Source organism: Callionymus lyra, chromosome 14 (genome assembly GCF_982586985.1).
Source record: "Callionymus lyra chromosome 14, fCalLyr1.hap1.1, whole genome shotgun sequence".
Classification (NCBI taxonomy): Eukaryota; Metazoa; Chordata; class Actinopteri; order Syngnathiformes; family Callionymidae; genus Callionymus; species Callionymus lyra.
The window spans coordinates 23,038,432-23,059,138 of NC_141831.1; the positions used below are offsets into that span (position 1 = coordinate 23,038,432).

Sequence of the window (20,707 nt, forward strand, 5' to 3'; positions counted from 1 at the left end):
CTTAACTGAGCTGGATGATGAGCAAATTAAATATTGAACACAAGTGCTGAACAAAGAAATAAAGTTCATCCTACATTGCTTGTCACATGGGGCGCTCTAGCTTGATAGATTAAAACCCTGCTTTCATCATCTTAAGTCAGATGGTTGTGTCATAAAAGCCATTATGAACAAATAAACGTATATTTCAAGTAAATACCTTTCCTTTCTCGACATATCGTCTCACTTCCTCCTGGCATTCTCTAACAGTCATCTTCTTCCTTGTCCAAACCCTTTACATCTGGCCTCTCTTCTTTAAATTGTCCCTACCAAAATCCTGCCCGTCAAGAGTGCCAGCATCTTCAACTACCAACGATCCAGGAAACATCTTAAGGTGTGTCTCACCTGACCCAGTGTGTGCGGGCATTGCCGTCGGACTGCCAGAAAGAGGACGTGTCACCATTAATCATCTTGGAGACGTCGGAAGTATTGGACGAAGCCTCCAATGAGCCGAAGCACTGCGTGACAGATTTTATTCTGTTGACATCTGGATCGCGGTCCAGGTCTGTTCGGTAATGGACGTCTGAATCTAAAAGAAGAAATATTTAAGAAAGTAAGAGTAGCATAAGTTTACACAGTTGATACTTAACACGCACAGTCAGATAAGGACATTTGTTTATATATTTGGGTCTACATTTTCACACTTAGAGTTGAGCCATGTTTAAAAAAAATCCAAATAGAACATGAAAGGTAAATGTGAAATAGTTAAGAGCATTGTTAACATAATGGGGGCTAACTGTTGTTACCCTAGTGCAGGGTTTGGGAAATACATTATCTCAGGGGCCACTCATGTATGGCGACTGTTATGAGGGGCCTTCAAACCATAAAAAAAAGGAATTGTAGTGGAAGTGTAATAAAAATAGGTCCAATATAATGTTAAACTTTTAAAACAACACTGTGTAACAAGGAAAAAAAAGACAAAGTAAAGGGATAAAAGCAATATGAAGCACTTTATTTAGAAACAATCCACTATTTTGGATGACTATCATGGATAATTTGCCGTTTATAAAGTTGATAAATAACAGGTAAAACATGATATCTTGTTACTCATAATGTCAGTTAAATCAGCAATTAAACAATACCTTTTTCTTTCTGCAGGACAAACTCCAGGTAATCCTGAACCACACTGGACCTCATGGTACAAATACTGTTGTATCCCTCCAAAATGGGGAATGGTATGGCACTGCTGGGAATACGATTTCTGTGTAAGAACTTGAGGATCTTTGATGAATGTTCTCCTAGTCGATCTTTTGTTCTGGAAAATATGTCAACAAATCCTGAGAAGACAAGAACAGGCACATGTTAGTATACATTAGTTAGTATCCCAATGGCACAACCTATTCAAATAAAGTAGACTTTTACATAAACAAATGACAGCTCATACCTGGTGTTAGGGAGCACGCCTGTAGCTGCCTGATCACATGACTCAGCTCTCCTCGTAGATTGGCTCCATTGGAGTTCTTCAGAGCTGTTAGCATGCTCTCTACATCAACCACCCCGTCCCCCTCAGCATCAAACTGTCCAAAGGCCTACCACAGAACAGTGACATGTTTACACAGACCATCGACGCTCCACATTGATTTGTGTCAACATGACACAACAAACTAAATACCTGTCAAAAGATTTGACCAATCCGAACTCAGAAAATTGAAAGAAGAGTAATATTCGGAGCTGAATGTGTATTTATGTCTATATTTTCCAACAAGTCATCGCACCGACAACCTTCTGATGTTTGTTCCATTTTATGTTGCACTGTCATCAGTTAGGTTTCTCTTTTTGTCTGGACAGGACAATGATAAGCCAGCCACACACCTGATTCAATAGTTCAATGTTTCGGTACTGTAAGTGGTTTTAGTGTTTAGACCAGGGGATGGCAATTGAATTTCTCTGAGGGCCACATTATAAACTGCAACTGTTATGCGGGGCCGTCAGGCCATATATAAATAAATGATGATATTAAAACTTAGAATAAATAAAAGGACATACTAAAATAAGCTTTGGTCTGGATTTGATTGTATAGTTTCCTTTTTTAAAATATTTTAATTAAATATTCTAAAGAAGAAAAACAATGCATATGTAATACTTTACAACTAAAAAAGAAAGAAACTAATGTTAATATGGCATACAAAATAAGACAGATGGATTTAATTAAAAAAAGAAATTGTATTAAACTGCGAACAAATATAAAAACCAGTACCCAAAAGAGAACAAAAAAAAGGAAGGAAATCAGAGAAAAGTTATATGTAGAGTTTAACTTGTAAAATTGTTAGATAGCTACCATACTTTCAATAGATCTAAATAACAACACAAGATTGTTTTAAGACGAATATGTCTTCCTGGGATCTATTATTTAAGAGAACTATTAGCCAATCCAAAGTGTACTTAAGAATGAATGTGTAGGAGATAAAAGCAGCAGGAATGAGCTGAACCAAGACAAGGAAATACGCCCATCTGTGGCGTTTAAGGAACGTCTTTTGTCAACAATTGTGTTTAGAAGGAAACATAGGGTCACACCATTCCTCAGACACACACACATTTCAACATGTTAAACTGATAAATCTAAATCACCTGTTCACAATGATATGAGGTCAATAGTGAATGATAAGCATGCCCTGTTCAGACTAAAGTGCACATTTATTGGTCGTCTCTATCACCTTTGGTTAAACAATAAAATGTCAGCCAGCAGAAGTGTTTGTCAAATGAAGTAAAAGGCGACCGCGGATGACAAAGCTATTTTCACTGTAGCTCTGACAGCTTCTTAAAGTAAAGCTTTAATGCGCTTATAAGGCAGACCATACATAATTCAAATGTTGAGTCTGTTTTCTTACCTCTTCACACTCAAATCTTGGAGCATCTCTTCCCTCCAGCATCTCGCAGAACTCCTCCACATTGACGGACTCCTCGCCCCGGCTCAGGCGGTCCTCCAGCCACCGGACCAGCGCGGTCCCGTTGCCGGCCAGAAGAGACTCTCGAATGGCGATGCCGGAGTCGCCGATCCGAGCCGCCGCCTCTCTTAGTTTCACTTGCTCCAGCAGCACACCCGGGTTGGGTGGCCCGTTCGTGGACACGGGGACCGCGCTGGGTCCTCTTCCGCTTCTCCCTGACCCGGAGCCTCCACCTCCGCCGCCGCCGCCCCCAGTGTTGGTGCCCGCAGAGGCCGGGCTCTCTTCCGTGAAGCTGGGACTCTCTATTTCCACGTCCTCCTCCTCGCTGCCGCCTCCGCAGCCGCTGTCCGTGTTCCCCATGGGTGGTTTCGACGGTGTCGAATGAAGCGCGAGGATCCGTGTGGCCTTTTTTGGGCCCCGGTTTTTCGCAGAGTAGAACCGGTCCGGGAGCAGACCTCTCTAACCTACAGCCCTACTGTTGCTTCTCTCCACTACCGCATTGACGTACTGTACGTCAGGGCGTCGCGACGTCCAAGTGCGCACGCGCAGTAGGTCGCCGGCACAATGCTAAGCTATGTGGTTGTTGTGTTGTTATCTGCAGTTGTTGCCTTTTACCTTTTTCCCAGAGAGCAGCCTTTATCTTTTGCACATGAAGCTCTACTGAGCAAAAGGGAGCTGTCCCAGTATGATGGGGAAGAAGGCAGCAAAGGACTGTACGTGGCTATAGTGGGTGAAGTTTTTGACGTGCAAAAGGGACAGAAACACTATGGACCGGAAGGCGCTTATCACTTTATGGCAGGTGAGTCATCGTTTATCTCCCAGCTTATATAATGACCGGGAACAACACTCTGGCCAACAGTTGTATTTTTTATCATTTAAAAGCCACAAACGTATTTTAAGGAATGCGATGTGAACCTTCTGTTATTTCCAGGTAAAGATGCATCCCTGGCCTTCATCACCGGAGATTTTTCAGAGTCTGGTGCGACCGACGACGTGTCCAGTCTGTCTCCCCTGCAGGTGTTGTCGCTGTTTGACTGGCTGGACTTCTACCAGAGAACCTACCAAGCTGTTGGTATGTGGCTCTTTTGTCCAACCTTGCTTGACTGATTCACCCACATTCCATATCCCATACAAGTGTCAGTAATCTGATTGAGATATATACTTCCATATAAATCTCCTTTGAGAACCTTTTACCTTGGTTTAATGTAAGCATTTAGTGTATTAGATGGTTTACATGTTAACCAACGATCCGGATCAATAGTGATTGATTCATGTCTAATCCCGTTCATGAGTTTATGGACAGCATTTTCACTTTCTTCCTGCCGATTTTCAGGTTTGGTAATTGGTCGGTTCTACACAGAGACAGGACAGCCGACACAGATCCTGTTGCAGGTGAGGGATCATCTAGCAGAAGGGCAGAGGATTAAAGCTCAGTCAAAGGCGGAGATGTCACAATTTCCACCCTGCAACTCCGAGTGGAGCCCTGCTAGAGGCGGAAGAGTTTGGTGCTCAACTAGAAGGTAACAGAATACTGTCTTTTTTTTTTTTTCTTTGATGGGGATCCAGATAAACTTGATGTTATCTTTTCAGTGGCGGTGTAGAAAGGAGCTGGGTTGGAGTTCCACGGAAGCTATTCTCTCCTGGTTCAAGTAGTGCTCGTTGTGTTTGCATACAAGACCCATCGACGGCTGAGGAAGATCCACAACTGCAGCCATATGAAAACTGTCCTTCTCATTCTGACACATGCTCTATCAAAGCGTTTTAGTATCTGAACGTCAAGTCAGACATTTCCCTGTGTTTTAGCAGCAGATTTAGATATCTTTTACAATAAAAGTAGACAACCACATTGATATGTTGTATGATTTCCTTTATGTAAATTGTCTTCCCTTTCACTAAAAGGATACATCAGGAAGAGACTGGGCTAGATATCTGAGCGTACAGATACAATACAATGTGCATAAAATATTAAACAATGTGCATAAAAGATCAACAGAAGCAAGATTAAGGTTTGTCACAATGACAAGCACAAACTGCGTTTAAGTACAAAAACAGTTGTAGTGGTCAAAAATATTACATTTATCTGTACAATTGAACAATACTTGGAGGCCTCAATCTGGCCATCACCGAACGTTTCCCCAAAGCCATCCAAAATATCACATGATCTCAATAAAGTGCACCTGTAAGGATTTGAAATCAAGAAGAGTAATCTATTATGGTTTAAGATGGATATAGAAACAATTGAATGGAACAAGATCACAACTTCACACTCACAAAACGCTCGTTCTGGCAACTATGGAATGTGTCAAAATTTAGGCTATGAAAGGTACATAAAGGCTACAAGTTCAATAGCATAATAGGCAACGACAGATAATCACCATTTGATTTTTACCTTATACATAATCGTTTTAACCAACAATTGTAATTGTATATTGGCTGCGGACATCACAGCAGACAACAGGTTTAGACAGTGATTTCATCCGATTTGATTAATCAAATTAGCCTCCATGTGGATTTTGTGTTGGTTTAATTGTGGTCTATATATTGAGCAAAGGATATGCAAAGTTTTAAACACAAAAATAGTTCAGCATTAGTGCCGTAAATGCAGTTTGATCAGTAAACTATCAGCAGTTTTTTTAATGCGTCAGATAAAAAGACAACTAGCATTATTATCTTTGGGCAGCGGTTATGACCTAAAGGCTGCTGGAGGCAAATGCCCCCTTTCACTCATGAGTATGAAATTCACAATTTAGACCAACGACAGCTTTTGTTCTAGTCATTTGATCAAAAACCCTGGAGAAAAAAAAAAAGTTACACTCCCGACTGTTCAAGCATTCTCACTAAAGAAACAGTCTTGATGGCCCACCACCCTCCAGAGTTGCTCGTTAGCATTTCTGTTTGCCGAATTGGGCATAGAAAAGTCTGCCTTTCACGGCATGCAAGCTCCAGGCCATGTCGTTACGACACTCCGCCCAGAGTTAGTACGTCAAAGCAGATGTCGCACACTCTCACTGGCTTGTTTAAATCAAACTTGATGATGGGCATCTCTTTGATAGAGCACTTGTGGCAAAGTAGGCGCCCACAATGGCGACTAGAGGAAACAGAGCAGAAAGTTAAATAATCCAATAAGAATTATTAGTATGATATATTGATGTTGAGGCGTACCAGTGATGTTTCCGTGTTGTTACTCCAAACTTGGCAATACATTCATAGCAGTTGGACCCATCGCACCAGGGGGGCTCTTTGGACAACATATCTGAAAATGTAATAACCAAAAACACGTTTATAAAAAAAAAATGGCAAGAGACTTGATTTACAAATGTATGTGCCACAATACTGCATTCACCCTTTGACAACAGTGGTACCTGAGCTGAACTTCTGTTAAAGAATGAACTGTCAAGTATTTGAACTTAAATGTTCTGTTATCCATTTATAGGACTCATCATACGGGCTCATGCACAATCATCACCTTCCCTTTTATGTGAAATAAAATGTAATAAAAGTATAAAACTTACCTAGAAGGCGGAAGAGCAATTGTTTGGTTGCAACTTGGTAGTTAAAAATGTTGATACCCTGGTTGTTGTTAATGCCCAATCGAGCTCCAGCTCTCACAATGGCACGGCACAAGTTTGCATTTCCCTTCATGTAGGCCAAAAGCAAGACTGGAAAGTAAATCAGAATGATTTTAATCACTTGACGTTTACTGCTGCAGGTTAACCATGCAAGCACCAGTCAAGTACCTGTGTTGCCTTCGTTATCTGGTTTGTCCAGTGAGTACTGGGGCATACACTCCAGAAACAACTCAAAAATTGCCGCAGCGTTCTCTTTTCCGTAATGACCGAGCACATGCATTGGTGACTGACCCCTAATTTTACAAAACAGTTTCAAAGAAGGAGAAGTTAGAGTGAGAGAAGAGGGTTTGTCTAAGCACAAACTCTTCCCTTTTTACTCATGCCGTTTCAGCCCCTCATTTAAACTGTACGTTATGTTTGATGTCATGTGACGCTACCTGAGATTGAAGGCTTCAGCATCAATTGTCGACTCTGTAAGAAGAGCTCTGACGTTGTTAAGGCGACCCTGCATGACAGCCAGATGTAGTGCTGCAGATGCAAGGAGAAAAAAAACATAATTACATGGTTTTAAACAGTGAGTTTTGTAGGCAAAACAAACATTAAGACAACATAGATTAGAGTTTGAAAAGCATTCCTTTCCAAATAACCCCTTTCTAGGTGTACAAAACAATTATATGAAAACATCCAACTAAAGGCACAATCACTTCCTTTCACTTACACATCTTACACATGAGAAACAAAACAAGAATTATCGATTCTAATATTCATGAAATAAAAAAACATGTTGTATTATTTAAAACAATTAAACTATTTTTTACAGTTTAAATATCACATCAAGCCCGCTGTTACAGAATATTACTTATGGTCATAATCATCAGTGACTTTCCAATAAAACAACAGGTGATTCATACCATTATTGCCATTCTCATCTTCAGCAGCAAAGTCAACTCCATTCTCTATCAAAACCGAACAAATTGTGGCCAGGTCCTGCTGAGCAGCCAAATGCAGAGCTGTCTGCCGGTGTTTGGTCAGCTCGTTTACTTTGGCTCCTGCTAGCAGCTGTAACACAAATGCCCCATTTATTCACTTGAAAAAATGAAGCAGTTGCAACACTTTTTGTGCTAAACTCCATTTACCAAGTTGCGGACGATAATCTCTGAACCCGCCTGGACAGCGAGGTGTAGAGGGGTCAGTTTGGCTGCATCTTGAACTCTGGAATTAACGTTAGCTTGTACGCTAATGAGGAAAAGGACACTCTCAATGTCAGAACTCTGCACTGCTACGTGGAGAAAGTTTCGTCCTTTGTTGTCGACCTGAAGAGACAAACCGTTCTTTATTATGATTCACACGGAAAAATAATGTCTGTAGCAGACCAACGAGTACCTGCTCTGCAGCACCCGGCTCCCTCTTGAGAATCGCCTCTGCTGCCTTATTGTTCTTGTGAGTCATGGCACAGGCGAAGGGAGTCATTCCCTGACGATCACGAATGTTTAGACGAATGTCTGGGTGGGAGATCAGGAGCTGGATGATGACATTGTGCTGGTTGCTAATAGCAGCATGTACAGGAGCTCTGCCCTCAGAATCCTAAAAAGGAAGATGCAAAAGCTTTTTAATAAATCTCCATAAAAATAATTTTCAAACACAGACTTATTGTCTAACACTGTAGTTACTCACCTGTGTATTAACATTGGCTCCAAACTCCAGAAGGCACTGCACCACCTCCTCCAGTCCCCAGCTGCTTGCCAGGTGAAGTGGAGTTTGTCCATCTCTTGCTTCTTCATCTCCCTCCCCATTAGGTCCTGGTTGTCTGGCACTGTTCACGTCACAGCCACTGTACTCACACACACGGACGCAGAAGAGAAGAAGAGAAAACATGTAAATGACAGGATATGGCAGGATTTATTTTAATAAAATACTTAAGTCAACAAATTGGTGTTCTCACTACACACGAAAGCATGTCGTTTTTGCGTCTGCAGGTGAAAAAAGACTGATCTACTATAAACACAATTCCTTATTATAGAGATTGAAAGCTGACGATCTATAATGTTGCCTTATCGCAGCACAAGTAAAGAAATAATAACAATACTATGAAAAAGACTATTGAGCCAAACCTTCGGATAAGAAAGCAAGCAGAGATCTCGTTGTTTTCATCTATAGCTCTGTGCAAGAGAGTCTGCTGGCAGCCGGAGGGTCCTGTGCTCCAGCAAGTTGCATCACAGCCATGGCGCACCTATACAGCAAAAAAACACAAGTTAAAAACAAATACCACTTATTTTTGGTCATTTATACTAGATAAAAACAGCTTTATTGTGAAAAACAATAAAGCCGTTTTATATTTACCGTAATTTCCAGACTATAAGCCGCTACTTTTTTTTTCCCCCAAACTTTGAACGCTGCAGCATATAGTCAGGTGCAAATTTTTTTTTTTTTTTCGTGGCACCAAAAGCATTTTGCCGAGTAACAGTCGACCGATAAAATTGATGAGTAGTTCATGAATGTCCAATGAAAAAGTATGATTAATCAAGTGCACTTTCACAACTATTGTAAATCAGTCATTTTTACTCGCGATTGTGATTGCGCTCATGAAGACACGACTTCACATCAGGCAGGTGTTGCAGGCAGACCGACGTCTCTGCACCCCTCAGTGTTGTGTCCATTTTCCTTTGGAGTTGTTTGACATGAGCATTGGTACTTTGGGTATTTTGTCTTTGGGGTGATCGCGGGTGTTTAAGTTGTGTGTTTTCTTAAGAACTGTTCATTTATTCCTCCGTCATGGAGCGATTTTTGTTGATTTATTAAAAATTAGTGAGTAAATACATTTTGGTTTCCTTCAGAATCGACTTTGGTGGGTGTTTTGTCGTTTGTATAAAAATAACTGCTGTCACGGCGGAGCTTTCATCAAGTCTGCACCAGAGCTCCGCCCCCTGGTAAATGCATGCCTGACTTCCTCTCACTAAATAATATTTACAATAAGAAGATATGAACATTTTTTGGCTAATTTTTAATATTACAACGTGGGATATATTGCGGCTTAAAATCCGGTGCAGCTTGAATAAGTACAAAATAGATAATAAAATTAGAACATGTGGCTTTTAATCCGGTGCGCTCTGTAGTCCAGAATTTAAGGTAGTATTGGCTTTAACAGAGATAATTTAACCGTTGTGTTCAAAATATATAATAAGCTTTTTAATAAGTTCAATAATTGCCGTTTTCAACTCACCAGCGTTGACGCAATATCTTCTAGACCATTCTCCAAAGCCAGCCACAAGGGTGGATCCCCTTTGTCATCCACAACTGACATGTCAGCTCCTCGTGTGCAAATTGCATCCACCACAAGTGGCAATTGGTTACTAATGGCCAACTGTAGAGCCGTATGTCCTTCCTGGGTCCTGGGGTTACAGGAGAATATAGTACATTAATTATTTGTTAAATAGCTAATGATTCAGTCAAGTAAAATGACTCGATATATTACCGGACATTGATGTCTGCTTGATGTTCCAGAAGGAAAAGGGCACTCTTGCTGTCTTGTCTTTGGATAGCCATGTGTAGCAGTGTTTGTCCATTGGACATAGTGTCATTGATAGAAGCCCCTGAACCCAGCAGCTGTGCTGCTATAGTGTGCATACCTGATATAGGACAAAAGACAAAATGAGCATCCGATGTTGTAATAATCTAGAAGATCTAAATAATATTCACCTGTCCAGAGGGCCAAACCCAGAACAGTCTGGTCCATGGAGTCTTTGAGACTGAAGTCTGGAATGATTTGGAAGTTGTTGGAGGCATGAAGTGCATTTGCTGAAAAAAATAAATAGAAAGATATTATTTATACTTTATACATTCTGAGGGCACAAAATAGAACTCAAACGCTTTCGATTTCGAGCAACTAATCAAATATTGTGTGTATTAAATAGTGGCCAATATTTACAACATACTCAAACCTTTTTGCTCAAGTATGACAGAGACCACATCAGGGTGGTTGTGGGATATTGCCATGTGGAGGGGAGTCTGCATAGCAACACCAAGAGTATCATCCGGCAGAGTCTTCTGAGTCTGCAGGTTGGGGTTAGCTCCCTGCTGGAGCAGCTCGGCTGTCAAGCTCGCCAGGCCACAGCGACAAGCCGTGTGTAGAGGACTCTCACCCTGCCAGAACATTCATATTTGGACAATCGTATCCCTTTCTTGTTAATGTTAAATGTTACATGAAAATGAATCCACAGTAACAGTAATCCTTATGAACGTTTTTTTAAAATATATAATATACAATCATCCCATTTCAATTCAGGCATGTACACACCCATTTGTTGACGTGGTTGACCTTTGCACCATGTGTGGCCAGAAAGAGAGCCGCTGCCTCATTACCAGCACGAGCAGCTCGCTGCATTAGACAGTTTTCTAAAAGGAGAGAAAGACAAACAAAGTCAGTCAAAATAATTTATTTAGAGGAGCCAAACGGCAAGCCTGGATAAGAGCACCTGTACTCATGTCAGGGGCATCTGGGTTACTTCCTCTCTGAATAAGTTGGGAGGCGAAACTATTCTCATCAAACGAGGTCCCATTCACGACTGGAGAATCATCCTCGAATGGATTAACAGAGTCTTCTGAAGATACGGTGATGTACTGAAGGGCCAGCCACAGAGCTGTGCTGCCTTCATGGTCCTTCAGTTCCAAATCAAGACTGTAAGTACAGACGCAAACAAGAAAAACGCGACAAGATTATCCGTTTGTTTTTGTTGGGTGAACAAGGGTGAAAAGGTTCTCTTAACTCACTGTTTGCACTCTAGTAGCTGGATGAAAACTGGCTCGTTTCCTGAAGCCACAGCTTCATGCAGAGGAGTTCTAAAGAAGAGACAAGCCATTAACACACACATATTTTACAACAATGCATGTGTATAAGCCTTAGATCATATGACCAACCTGCCCTTGCTGTTCTGCATGTTGGGGTTTGCTCCAGTCTTCAGTAATGCCTGTGCTATTCTCGCCATGCCACTCATAACCTCTGCTGAATGTTTCTTAGGACTAAAAGAACAGACCAGGTGAAGAGGCGTTTCCACGGCTCCCACAGTCGCTGCGTTCACCTGAGCCGAATTCCGAATCAAGAATATCGAGGCAAATTCATCCCCTAAAAGGAGAAAAAAAACCACACAGTTATTAACATCCCTAATCTTCAAGCCCATTAGGGGTTTGAGTAAAAAGCCATACCTCTTTGAATAGCCTTGTGCAGAAGACTCCAGCCACTCTGGTCTACCATATCCACATCAGCTTTGTTGTTCACAAGAGTGGTTGCAATGCTTTCCAATTTCCGAGAAAGGGCCAGGTCTAGTGCCAGATCACCGTTGTTGTCCAATTCATTGAGCTTTCCAGGCAACTACAGAAAAAAATAACAGGTTAAAAAAAAGCTACTTATAGAAGTGGATGTGACCCTACAAACACAATTAAAAGGGTACCATCATCACTACAGACTAGAATGACATTAAACAAACCGTTTAGTTTCACATGTAAATTCCAACCCACCTGTGAATCCATCTCAATGAGATATAGGAAGACCACATCTTCTCGCTCAACTTTGATGGCTTTGTGGAGAGGATAATCGGTTTTGGACTTAATCATCTTGTAGAGAAGTTGAGCGCTCATTGTGCTGAAATCTTCTTTTCTTAAGTCATCCTGATTTATTGGAAAGAGAAAATAATACAACATTAATAAATGAGTTTAATATTTTAGTTTTATCGTCGACCCCCAACTGAAGCTCCAGTGTCTTCATTAAATGCATTTTAGTATTCAGTATACGAAAAAGTATATTATTTTAATTAACATCACGTTAAACCTAATGGGTCTGAGACCAGAGCATAACAAACGTGTGTGTGAAATTTAAAGGACTTTGGCATTTTGGAAGTTTGACCAGCCTTGATTTTTATTCCAATTTGCACATTGCTTACATAAAGCACAATACGAATTAAAATGTTAATTATCAAAAGTCATTTAAGTGCATTCTTAGATTAACAACCTCACATGCTTCGGAGCAGGTGTAGTTTTTTTGAGTAGCTCCCATTTTTTATTATTCCTGAGCAACTTTGTTGGTAATGAGTATATTTTGATCATGAGAATAATAAATGGAAAGTGAAGTCTAAACACCGCTTCATAGTTCCAACTCACCCAGTGGCTGGCGATAATCTCTCCACAATAGTTCATCAGGGTCGAGGCATTTAACTCCTCCGCGGTCTGATAGAAGCGAATACAGTTCCTGACGTTTACAGATGACATCACTCCTTTTTCACAGCTGGATCAGAAGGAAAAAAAACCAAACATACACTTTTTTTTATTTCACACATGTGTGAGCTGGCTAAGAGGCAGTGATGCTGATGCCAACCGTTCTCTGAGCAGCTGAAGCTGAAATCTGTTGGCGAGTTTCATCAAGTCAATGAGAAAGCCATCTTCCTGGTTAAGTTCTAGCTCATCGGTGTATGTCCAGCGTAACATAGCCATGGCAACCTCAGGTCTGCAATCTGTGAGTGACAAACAATTCCTTATATTGAGTATTATCGCCAACAGATGACAAGAAACTAAATGAATTAGATTTTAAAAATTCAACGAACTTCCAGCATAACAATAATAAAGATTAGAGACACAAAAGCTCATCATGAAGATTGTGGGTTTTCAGGATGATGATGCAGAAGTGTTGAGGAATAAAAAGAAGTAGAGCCGAATATGATGGGAAAGTAAAGAAGTCATCCTTTAATAACATGAAAACAAGAAAAGGACAACACTCAAATGTATACATGTACACACACACACACTCACACTGTCCTATTCCTGCCAGTAACAAGGGAGCTGCTGTTGACCAATAAGGCACATGCGTATTGATCATGTGATGTGGGACTCAGATGGGAGACTGTCGTTGAGAATGACAACTCACAAGCTTTTGAAACCACTATTAAAGTGATACAAATTCTAAATTCACAATTTTTTCTACTCGCCCTCATGTCACCTAAGGGTTGGGATTGTATTCAGGGAGTTATCAGTTATAGGGATCTCAGATGCTACATTAAAATGGATGTACATTTTTGCCTTTAAATCTTGGTTGACATGAGGGTGAGTAGAAATGAGTTTCAATGTAGGGTGAACTATCACTTTAAATGATTTCAAAGATACAACAATTGTATTCTCACATGTGCGTTTACTGTACTTATAAAGGGTTTAAATGGTTGTTAATTACAAATAAATATAGTGCGACTGGCGTGCCTGTGCGAGGCTCTATATTCAGGACCCTTGTGAATGCTAAATGCTTGTGTAGCTAACCTACATTTTAAACATACCTACATTTTTTCAAATGGTTTCATGGTCAGCAAGTACAACGAGAATACATTTATAAGGGTGTTAGGTGTGCTGCATAGTCGAATAGTCAACTGCTGAAAGGGATTATGTGGTGTTTAACTTGACACAGAAGCCTCTAGTGGTAAATAGTGCAACTGCGATAGAAGGTGGTATATCCAAGATTGTAAATCTCCTATGAGTAACCAGTTACACGATGGTTAGAGGCTTCGGTTACACGTGTAGAAAAAATGGTTGATGTTGACACTGCTATTATATACTGTATATAGAACTTGCAAGCTCAAAGAAACCGGATTCTAATGTTTATCGGGAAAACAAGACTTTAATTTACATAAAGTTAATGGTAATAACTCAGAATCGGTTTGAATACCTATTAGAAACTTACCAGACAGGTCCAGTTCTGAGGTAGATGCCAAATTAGATAAACTCCAAGCATCACTGCGAGCAGCTAGCACAAACTTGTGAGCAGGGAGCTGGTTTCCACCCACTTTCACCTTCATGTCACTGAAAACAAAGTTATATAAACAGAAAATGGTTTGAGACATTCCTAAAGTGTGATAGCAGCTAATTGTGAATACCTGTACTGATCTTTTTGAAAGAGATTAGCAACAATGTCCAACAGGCGGCCGATGAAGGTGTCTCCAGACTCTGTGCCAGTGGAGCCGTGGGTAGAAGACAGAGCAGCTAGTACAGCACAACGCCTTTCTGTGTCTGCCAACTTCTGCTGCATCTTTACATACTCCTGCCTGAGCAGCGCCAGATGCTTCTGCAGCTTGGCCACCTCCTCTGCAATAGAAAAGGTCAAATTATAGATTACAAATAAAGACAAGGTACCAAATACCAGTTAAACACGAGTAATATATAGGGCTTTTTATCTTATTTTTTTTTAATGTGGATTTAACTAGAAACATCATAAACACAGGCAATAAAACAGGCAGCCATGAACAGATAAATGCTGCAGGATTTAAGAAACCATTATGACACAATACCAGAAATTACGCAATGTACTCTTCACACAGGCCAGCCCTAACTTCTCATCACCTTCAATAACTTGTAGTCTAGTCACTTGCACTCTAAAAACCATAAAACGGGAGCAGATTTGAAGAAATCCTAAACAACCCGTTAGTTATTTATCAATTTCGCCCGCAGATAAATCTCTAAGCATTTTATCCGTTATTAAATAAGAGCAATTGTATTCACTTTATAAGACAGAATAAATTATTTTTATAAATGAAAAATCATTGCAAAGTTCTTTAAAATGTAAAAACTATTATAATCATAATGGTTCTGTTTTTCTATTGCTTATGATGTGTGTCATGTTTTGGTTTTTTTTGTACTGACACCCCCAAAAAATCCTATTTTGTCTTTAGAACACTGACAATAGAAATCTTTGATTCTGAGAATACATTTGCTTCTTACTATAAGGAAGAATATAATTTGAATTAAGAACAGTTGAGATTTAATTTGAAAAAGGCATCGTTCATCATTAAACTTACTCGCATTTAAGCTTTTAAATTCAAACTTTTTTTTCTCCTGATGGCACTTTTGCCTTTTAAAACCCTTACTCATGTCTTAACGTAGAGTCAAGTGAGGCCCATTTCCTTCCTTTAAAACTGTAAAGTTTCAGTGAAGTGAAAACGCTGAGGTGGCAGCTCACTTTGTCCTCAGTTGTAAACGGTTATGGGCAGTCTATGGTCACAAGAGACCACGAGGGCGTTCATATGAAAAAAGCACCTGACAGGAAAAGTTTTGATAAGCACAAAACCAAAGCATTTTGAAAAGTCCTTAAGTATTAAACAATACTGGACAGTTTTTTTCTTCTTCTTTCAAACGAGCAAAGCCTATTAAATGACGGTCTGGGAGACTGCTTGAAGTGCATTATTAAGAAGTAAATATTACTAATACAAGCAGCCATGAAGAAGAACAGTTAAAAACTTGCAAGCTGCCCAGGTTGTCCCAACATCTCACCACAAGTAACATGGATAGACTTCTGGTAGACTGGGTGGATTTTTTTTCAGGGATCACACCTATCCCAAAACTAAGGTTACTAGACTATAATTTTAAAAGTATACCAGTGGAAGTCAAACATAAAATGTTGCTACAATAAACATCAGCGAAGACAGTTCATTCTTGGGAATGAGGTTAGTAAGGAAATTTGCTTTGAGGAGGAGGAAGCAGAAGAAGAAGCCAGCTGACTGGTAAAAAAAAGCCAAAGTGGTGACTACGCCTGCCATTTAAGAAGAGATAAACCAGATATGGACATTAAAATTGAGAAATAAGAGATGTGCACATCTAACGTTACTCCTGTTCGAATGTTGACATTGGGTGCCACTAAAAATGACAATAACAGGGTATGTATAACAACTAAAATTTAAAATGCATTAAAACGAGTTTTAAAAAAATGTCAGCTTATTTGACAAATACCATTTTAAATGTGCTTTCGGCTAATTTTAACAATAACGGGAGCTAATGACTAGCAAAGTGGTTGTGACAAGACGGTTGTCCGAGTGCGTCGTATTATGAACCAGTGAGATACCAATGGCCCCTAAACTGCGAATACAGTGGTTCGTGACTCGAGAAGTTGGGAAAAGCCTTCGGGGATAACAGGGAGTGTATCGAATAGAGGAGGAAAAATCAGTCACATACCTTCCGCCATGTTGCTCTGCGTTAGCTCCGCGGCCTGGAGAGTTGTATCGCGATAAGACCGGACCGCAAGAAGACATGCGTGCTGAGTTCAAGTGTTGGTTAAAAAGTATGTAAAAACAGGTATCCACCAAATACACGTTAATAGTAATGATAAAGGAACTCGTTATTGTTTTTTCAATACAAATTTAATATATATAAAAATAAATGTGACCATTAAATGCGGAACTCGTCAACTTATGTTTTACGTTTCCAAAAGTACTTTTGAGAAGATAAATGCATCCATTGCTCCACTATGCTGCCTCATGATGATCGATGTTATTAACTTCTTAATTACATTTTTAATTTATGGTAACCGTTGTAAAGTGAACACACCATCTTATTGTTGAGGCATATATAAAAGAGGTCAGTATATACTATTAGTATCTTGTAAAAAATGTTAAAAACAATACGGGAAAAATGTAAATACTGCATGAAACACATCTGCCCTCGTGTTCAAAATTTTGCCTTGTCTTCTGGGAATATCTTATGGTTATTCATACAATAAAAAATATACATCCAGACACCTTAGTGGATGAATAAAATACTTTTGAAAAAACAAGTCTATGAAGAAGTAAAATTAATAGATGTCAGATCATTAACAAGTTAAAGATGTGTTAAATCAATGTTACAATATGGGATTATTCCTTTAATTCATTTATGTAAGTTTGTGCTTCAAGTCTGTTAAAAGTAACATTCTTGCATGCTTTAAAAAGATTCAACATGTTTTCAGTAGAGGGTGAAGTTGCCAAGATTTTTTATTCAGAGGCACTTAAGAAAAGTCTAAAATGAAGAGTTCAGCATGCAAAAATCAACCTGCATGATTGTTTTGACAGTGTGAGGAAAATAGTTTTATAAAAATAAAACCAGTAAACATGATCAACTAAACAATCCAAAGAAAATCCTGGGTGTAGTAATCCAATGAAAGTAACGGTTAACATGTCACTTCATCAAACCTTGACATTTAAGAATAACGAAACAACTAAGACATAATAAAGAAAAGGAAAATTGAAAAGAAACAAGAGCAAGTGCTGTTCATTTGGTCTGTCCAGGTGGATCATGGCAAGTGGACGTATATATTATCCAGTTTAGTCTGTGTTATATACATGTCTTTACAATATCATCCTGAATGTAGAAGCAGTTCATAGACTTGGAAAATGTTGACTTCTTGGTGGTGTTGCTCTTGTTTTGAGTTGGCACTTGTATGACAGTGTTTCATCAGTCATCTCCACCTGTGTGATCTATATCGCAGCCTGCGGTTCCCAGTCTGGTCCTGCCAAAATCAGAGCAGCCTGACAAGGATGTGGAAGTCTGGTAGACGCGCCATGTTGAATTTCAACTGAAGACCTGCTGGATGGAAAGTTTAAATTAATTAACACATAATTAATTCTTTCAATTGGTCATGCAATTAAAACAATGAAATTGTGACTTTGTGAAATAATACTTGCCCTGAAAACATGGACATTCATTCTTGCTAAAACATCACTCAAACGCCGTTTCTTGGCTCTTTCGTACGCAGCGCGCAACTTTCCGCTTGAATGCCCCATCTCTGTCTTCTCTCCACTCTTTCTGCAGGAACGCACAAAACAAATGTGGTGCTTTCATCTATAACTGAATAGTTTAAGTATTTTTTCTTAAATCACAGAAACTTACTGCAGCATCAACATTAGCTGGCGAGTCCCCGTTTGGGTCAGCCAGCATTGAGATAACACTTATCATAATTGTCTCCACTGTATGGATGGGTAGCCAGCGTTCTTCTGGTTTCTCGTAGCCGTATCTGTCCGCTCCAGGCTCATGTAAAATAGAAATGCAAACATCTCCATTCTTCTCCACTGAAGAGGTAAAAACCAAATAGGGAGACTTTAATGACGGACATGGATTAGCACAATCAGAAACCAAAACCTTTACTTACCATTAGGATGCCAAATGTCTGTCATGAATTTCATTTTAGGTGGTCTGAGAGGATAGTCTCTGGGGAACGTGAGATGAGCCTTAAACACACCACCTTCACTGAAAACAAAAGAGAAGATATAATCAAGGTCACAGTAAAACTCATTATAATAGAAAGTCTAGGAACCATATTGAAGAGTATAAAAAGAACAGTCAAGCTTCAAATTATATTAAGTAATTTGATCTTACTTAATATAATATACTTACTATAGTGTGTCCGGAGGCCCTATGATGAGAACTTCCCATCTATACAGATCGTCATCCTCAATCAGGCCTGCAGAAAATCCCTCCACTGGATTTTTGTTCAGCTCTAGATATTTAAAGAAAATGAGGGAAATTAAATTTTTTATCTTGATAATACTTTAGCAAGAAACTTACTCATCCTTATATTAGTGTGGCTTGATAAAAAAAAAAGAAAAGATAATCGTTTTTAAGAACTTATCTTTGCTTTTTTTTTTTTCAAACAAATTAGGCAGTAGTGCAGTCTTTTATAGTGTATTGTCGAAAATACACAAGATTTTTTATATTAATTTTCAAACATGATTGAAAGACAAAAGCCAACAAAAACATGAATTTGTAGGATCTTCCCACAGACCGGAGTCAAGATGACTAGTTTATATTTGTACAACAGCAACCGAGCACCGCGACCAAACTGAAAAGGACAGTGAGCTCTTAAATCCAATGTTTAATAATACATAGTTCATGCCTCACACAGGTCATCATTTATTTTTAAATGAGGAGGTAAATATATGGTGAAGAAGTATCTCCAATATAATTAGATGTATCTTTATTTTGAAAGAAACAAGTCACATAATTTTGTAAAATGGCTCTATGACCTAATAAATATCTGTTAGACATTTAAAACTCACTTTACAACACGAATAAACATACAACATATCAACCAGCAATAGAATAGAATCGTAAGCTACGTATAAGTATATGCACTAATTTATATTACGAGTCATAAAAAGCGGTTTTGCAGAATCTCTCGAGTTTAATAAAAGGCACATTTAACCACAGACAATAATACAACAAATTGTAAACTTAGTTTTAAAATGATCGCAGAAACCAAGTCATTTGACTCGGTCATCCTGATCGCAAATATAAAGTTTATTTATTTTCGTCAACTTGAAAGTAAACAATTATGTGGTCGGGCAAAGATAATTGAGTTACGGAAAGAACGGAAAGTCCCATGTCACCGTCACACCATTATTTATTTCTAATTTTCCTGATAAAAAGTTTGAACCTTTCCGGAGAATGTTAAAGAAAGGCAGAGACGTTTGAATCGTTAGCTTAGCAGCAGCAGTTCACAGCCAGCTTTGATTACCTGCGAGCTGCCTGCTGAGCAGCAGCGCTGACTGGGGCTGTGTCATACTGAGCAGTCGCTACTGTGTTGGCGGGTAATATTCAGAGTTTCCCTCGTTCAATCCCCGGTCACTGCACAGTCCTCGCTCCACTCTATTTTCCGTTTGGATTTCTCGTCATTCTTCTTCGCACTCTCCCTGCTGGGAATGCCGCTGCTGCTTCTTCGTCTACGGTGAAATGTACAGCAGCGTCGAGCCCGGTTAAGGCAACACTGCCACCATGTGTCCAGAAGAGTGGAGTACAGTGTTTTTGTCCCTGCTGTTCAACCTTCTTTCTGCTCAGATTTCTGGTCTCTTCTGGTTTTATAAACTCAGATGGATAGATTAAGTTTGGTGGAAATTGCAAGCCTGTAATCTCTGCCTTTAAATCCTTTATTGTGCCACTGTATTTGTGATACATCACAGTTTGACATGATGGTCGACGAGCCAAACAAACTTCTTACTTGGTTGACCAGTGATGGGCAATTACATTTTCATCAGGGGTCACATTTTATACAGTGGCTGTTTCTGAGGGGCCATCAAGCAAAAATAAAAGGAACGAAAAGTATAACACTGAGCTTAATTAAAATGACCATTTAAATGTTTAAAATATACGTTTTATTTTAAATATATATTTTTTATTTCACTTAAAGGTTTTTGATGGGAAAAAAGTCACAGCAATGACAAAAGGACAACGGTCGTAAAAACAAGAACCCTTTAGTCAGTCTACAGACTAGCAATAAACAATAACAAAATTAAATGTTTAATTTCTATATGAACTTGAGGACATGAGGGCCACATTAATGTAGTCAAAGGGTCTGCTCTAGGGCTAAAGGAATGTTTTTTTTTCATGACAAAAAAATAAATATATATATGGTAATGTTTTCGGGTTAAGTGCAAATAAACAAATGCCGTA

General features: G+C 39.3%; 4 protein-coding genes across 4 annotated transcripts in view; 1 reads left to right on the top strand and 3 right to left on the bottom strand.

Annotated features, from left to right (window-relative positions):
- The window catches only part of zzef1 (zinc finger, ZZ-type with EF hand domain 1), a 27,587-nt gene extending 24,190 nt beyond the window's left edge, over positions 1-3,397 (bottom strand). The window contains exons 1-4 of the mRNA XM_087807617.1: positions 2,865-3,397; positions 1,421-1,565; positions 1,119-1,313; positions 382-565 (exon numbers count right to left, since the gene is read on the bottom strand). Of these exons, the coding sequence (XP_087663743.1) occupies positions 382-565; positions 1,119-1,313; positions 1,421-1,565; positions 2,865-3,281 (941 nt within the window). The 5' untranslated portion in view covers positions 3,282-3,397. The remainder of the gene's footprint in view (positions 1-381; positions 566-1,118; positions 1,314-1,420; positions 1,566-2,864) is intronic.
- cyb5d2 (cytochrome b5 domain containing 2) lies at positions 3,303-4,626 on the top strand. The gene is made up of 4 exons (XM_087806908.1): positions 3,303-3,456; positions 3,523-3,720; positions 3,853-3,993; positions 4,255-4,626. Exons 1-4 carry the CDS (start codon positions 3,303-3,305, stop codon positions 4,443-4,445), a joined length of 684 nt encoding a protein of 227 aa, XP_087663034.1. The 3' UTR covers positions 4,446-4,626.
- A 145-nt stretch (positions 4,627-4,771) lies between these two features.
- Positions 4,772-16,536, bottom strand: ankfy1 (ankyrin repeat and FYVE domain containing 1). Its single transcript, XM_087807184.1, has 25 exons — positions 16,463-16,536; positions 14,395-14,602; positions 14,202-14,320; positions 12,855-12,990; positions 12,641-12,764; positions 12,002-12,151; positions 11,690-11,855; positions 11,405-11,609; positions 11,258-11,326; positions 10,963-11,165; positions 10,785-10,882; positions 10,429-10,630; positions 10,187-10,285; positions 9,963-10,116; positions 9,711-9,879; positions 8,602-8,720; positions 8,165-8,321; positions 7,874-8,074; positions 7,627-7,803; positions 7,402-7,549; positions 6,928-7,018; positions 6,659-6,783; positions 6,434-6,580; positions 6,084-6,174; positions 4,772-6,009 (listed from the first exon to the last, which is right to left on the bottom strand). The coding sequence occupies exons 1-25, from the start codon at positions 16,470-16,472 to the stop codon at positions 5,877-5,879; spliced, it is 3,501 nt and encodes a 1,166-aa protein (XP_087663310.1). The 5' UTR covers positions 16,473-16,536; the 3' UTR covers positions 4,772-5,876.
- A 702-nt stretch (positions 16,537-17,238) lies between these two features.
- Positions 17,239-20,057, bottom strand: ube2g1a (ubiquitin-conjugating enzyme E2G 1a (UBC7 homolog, yeast)). The gene is made up of 6 exons (XM_087807619.1): positions 19,776-20,057; positions 18,656-18,758; positions 18,411-18,508; positions 18,152-18,330; positions 17,947-18,067; positions 17,239-17,845 (listed from the first exon to the last, which is right to left on the bottom strand). Exons 1-5 carry the CDS (start codon positions 19,819-19,821, stop codon positions 17,981-17,983), a joined length of 513 nt encoding a protein of 170 aa, XP_087663745.1. The 5' UTR covers positions 19,822-20,057; the 3' UTR covers positions 17,239-17,845; positions 17,947-17,980.
- Between the last annotated feature and the right edge of the window lie 650 nt (positions 20,058-20,707).

Excerpts from the sequence above, each read along its gene's own strand:
- cyb5d2 (XM_087806908.1), top strand. The coding sequence starts at position 3,303 with ATGAAGCGCGAGGATCCGTGTGGCCTTTTTTGGGCCCCGGTTTTTCGC. Across the intron at positions 3,457-3,522 it reads CAGGGCGTCGCGACGTCCAA|TTGTTGCCTTTTACCTTTTT; the intron begins GTGCGCACGCGC and ends TGTTATCTGCAG. Across the intron at positions 3,721-3,852 it reads CGCTTATCACTTTATGGCAG|GTAAAGATGCATCCCTGGCC; the intron begins GTGAGTCATCGT and ends TGTTATTTCCAG.
- ube2g1a (XM_087807619.1), bottom strand. The coding sequence starts at position 19,821 with ATGACACAGCCCCAGTCAGCGCTGCTGCTCAGCAGGCAGCTCGCAG. Across the intron at positions 18,331-18,410 it reads AGACATTTGGCATCCTAATG|TGGAGAAGAATGGAGATGTT; the intron begins GTAAGTAAAGGT and ends TTACCTCTTCAG. Across the intron at positions 18,068-18,151 it reads CAGCTAATGTTGATGCTGCA|AAAGAGTGGAGAGAAGACAG; the intron begins GTAAGTTTCTGT and ends GCGTTCCTGCAG.
- ankfy1 (XM_087807184.1), bottom strand. Across the intron at positions 14,321-14,394 it reads TTTCAAAAAGATCAGTACAG|TGACATGAAGGTGAAAGTGG; the intron begins GTATTCACAATT and ends CTTTGTTTTCAG. Across the intron at positions 6,581-6,658 it reads AGATAACGAAGGCAACACAG|TCTTGCTTTTGGCCTACATG; the intron begins GTACTTGACTGG and ends TTTACTTTCCAG.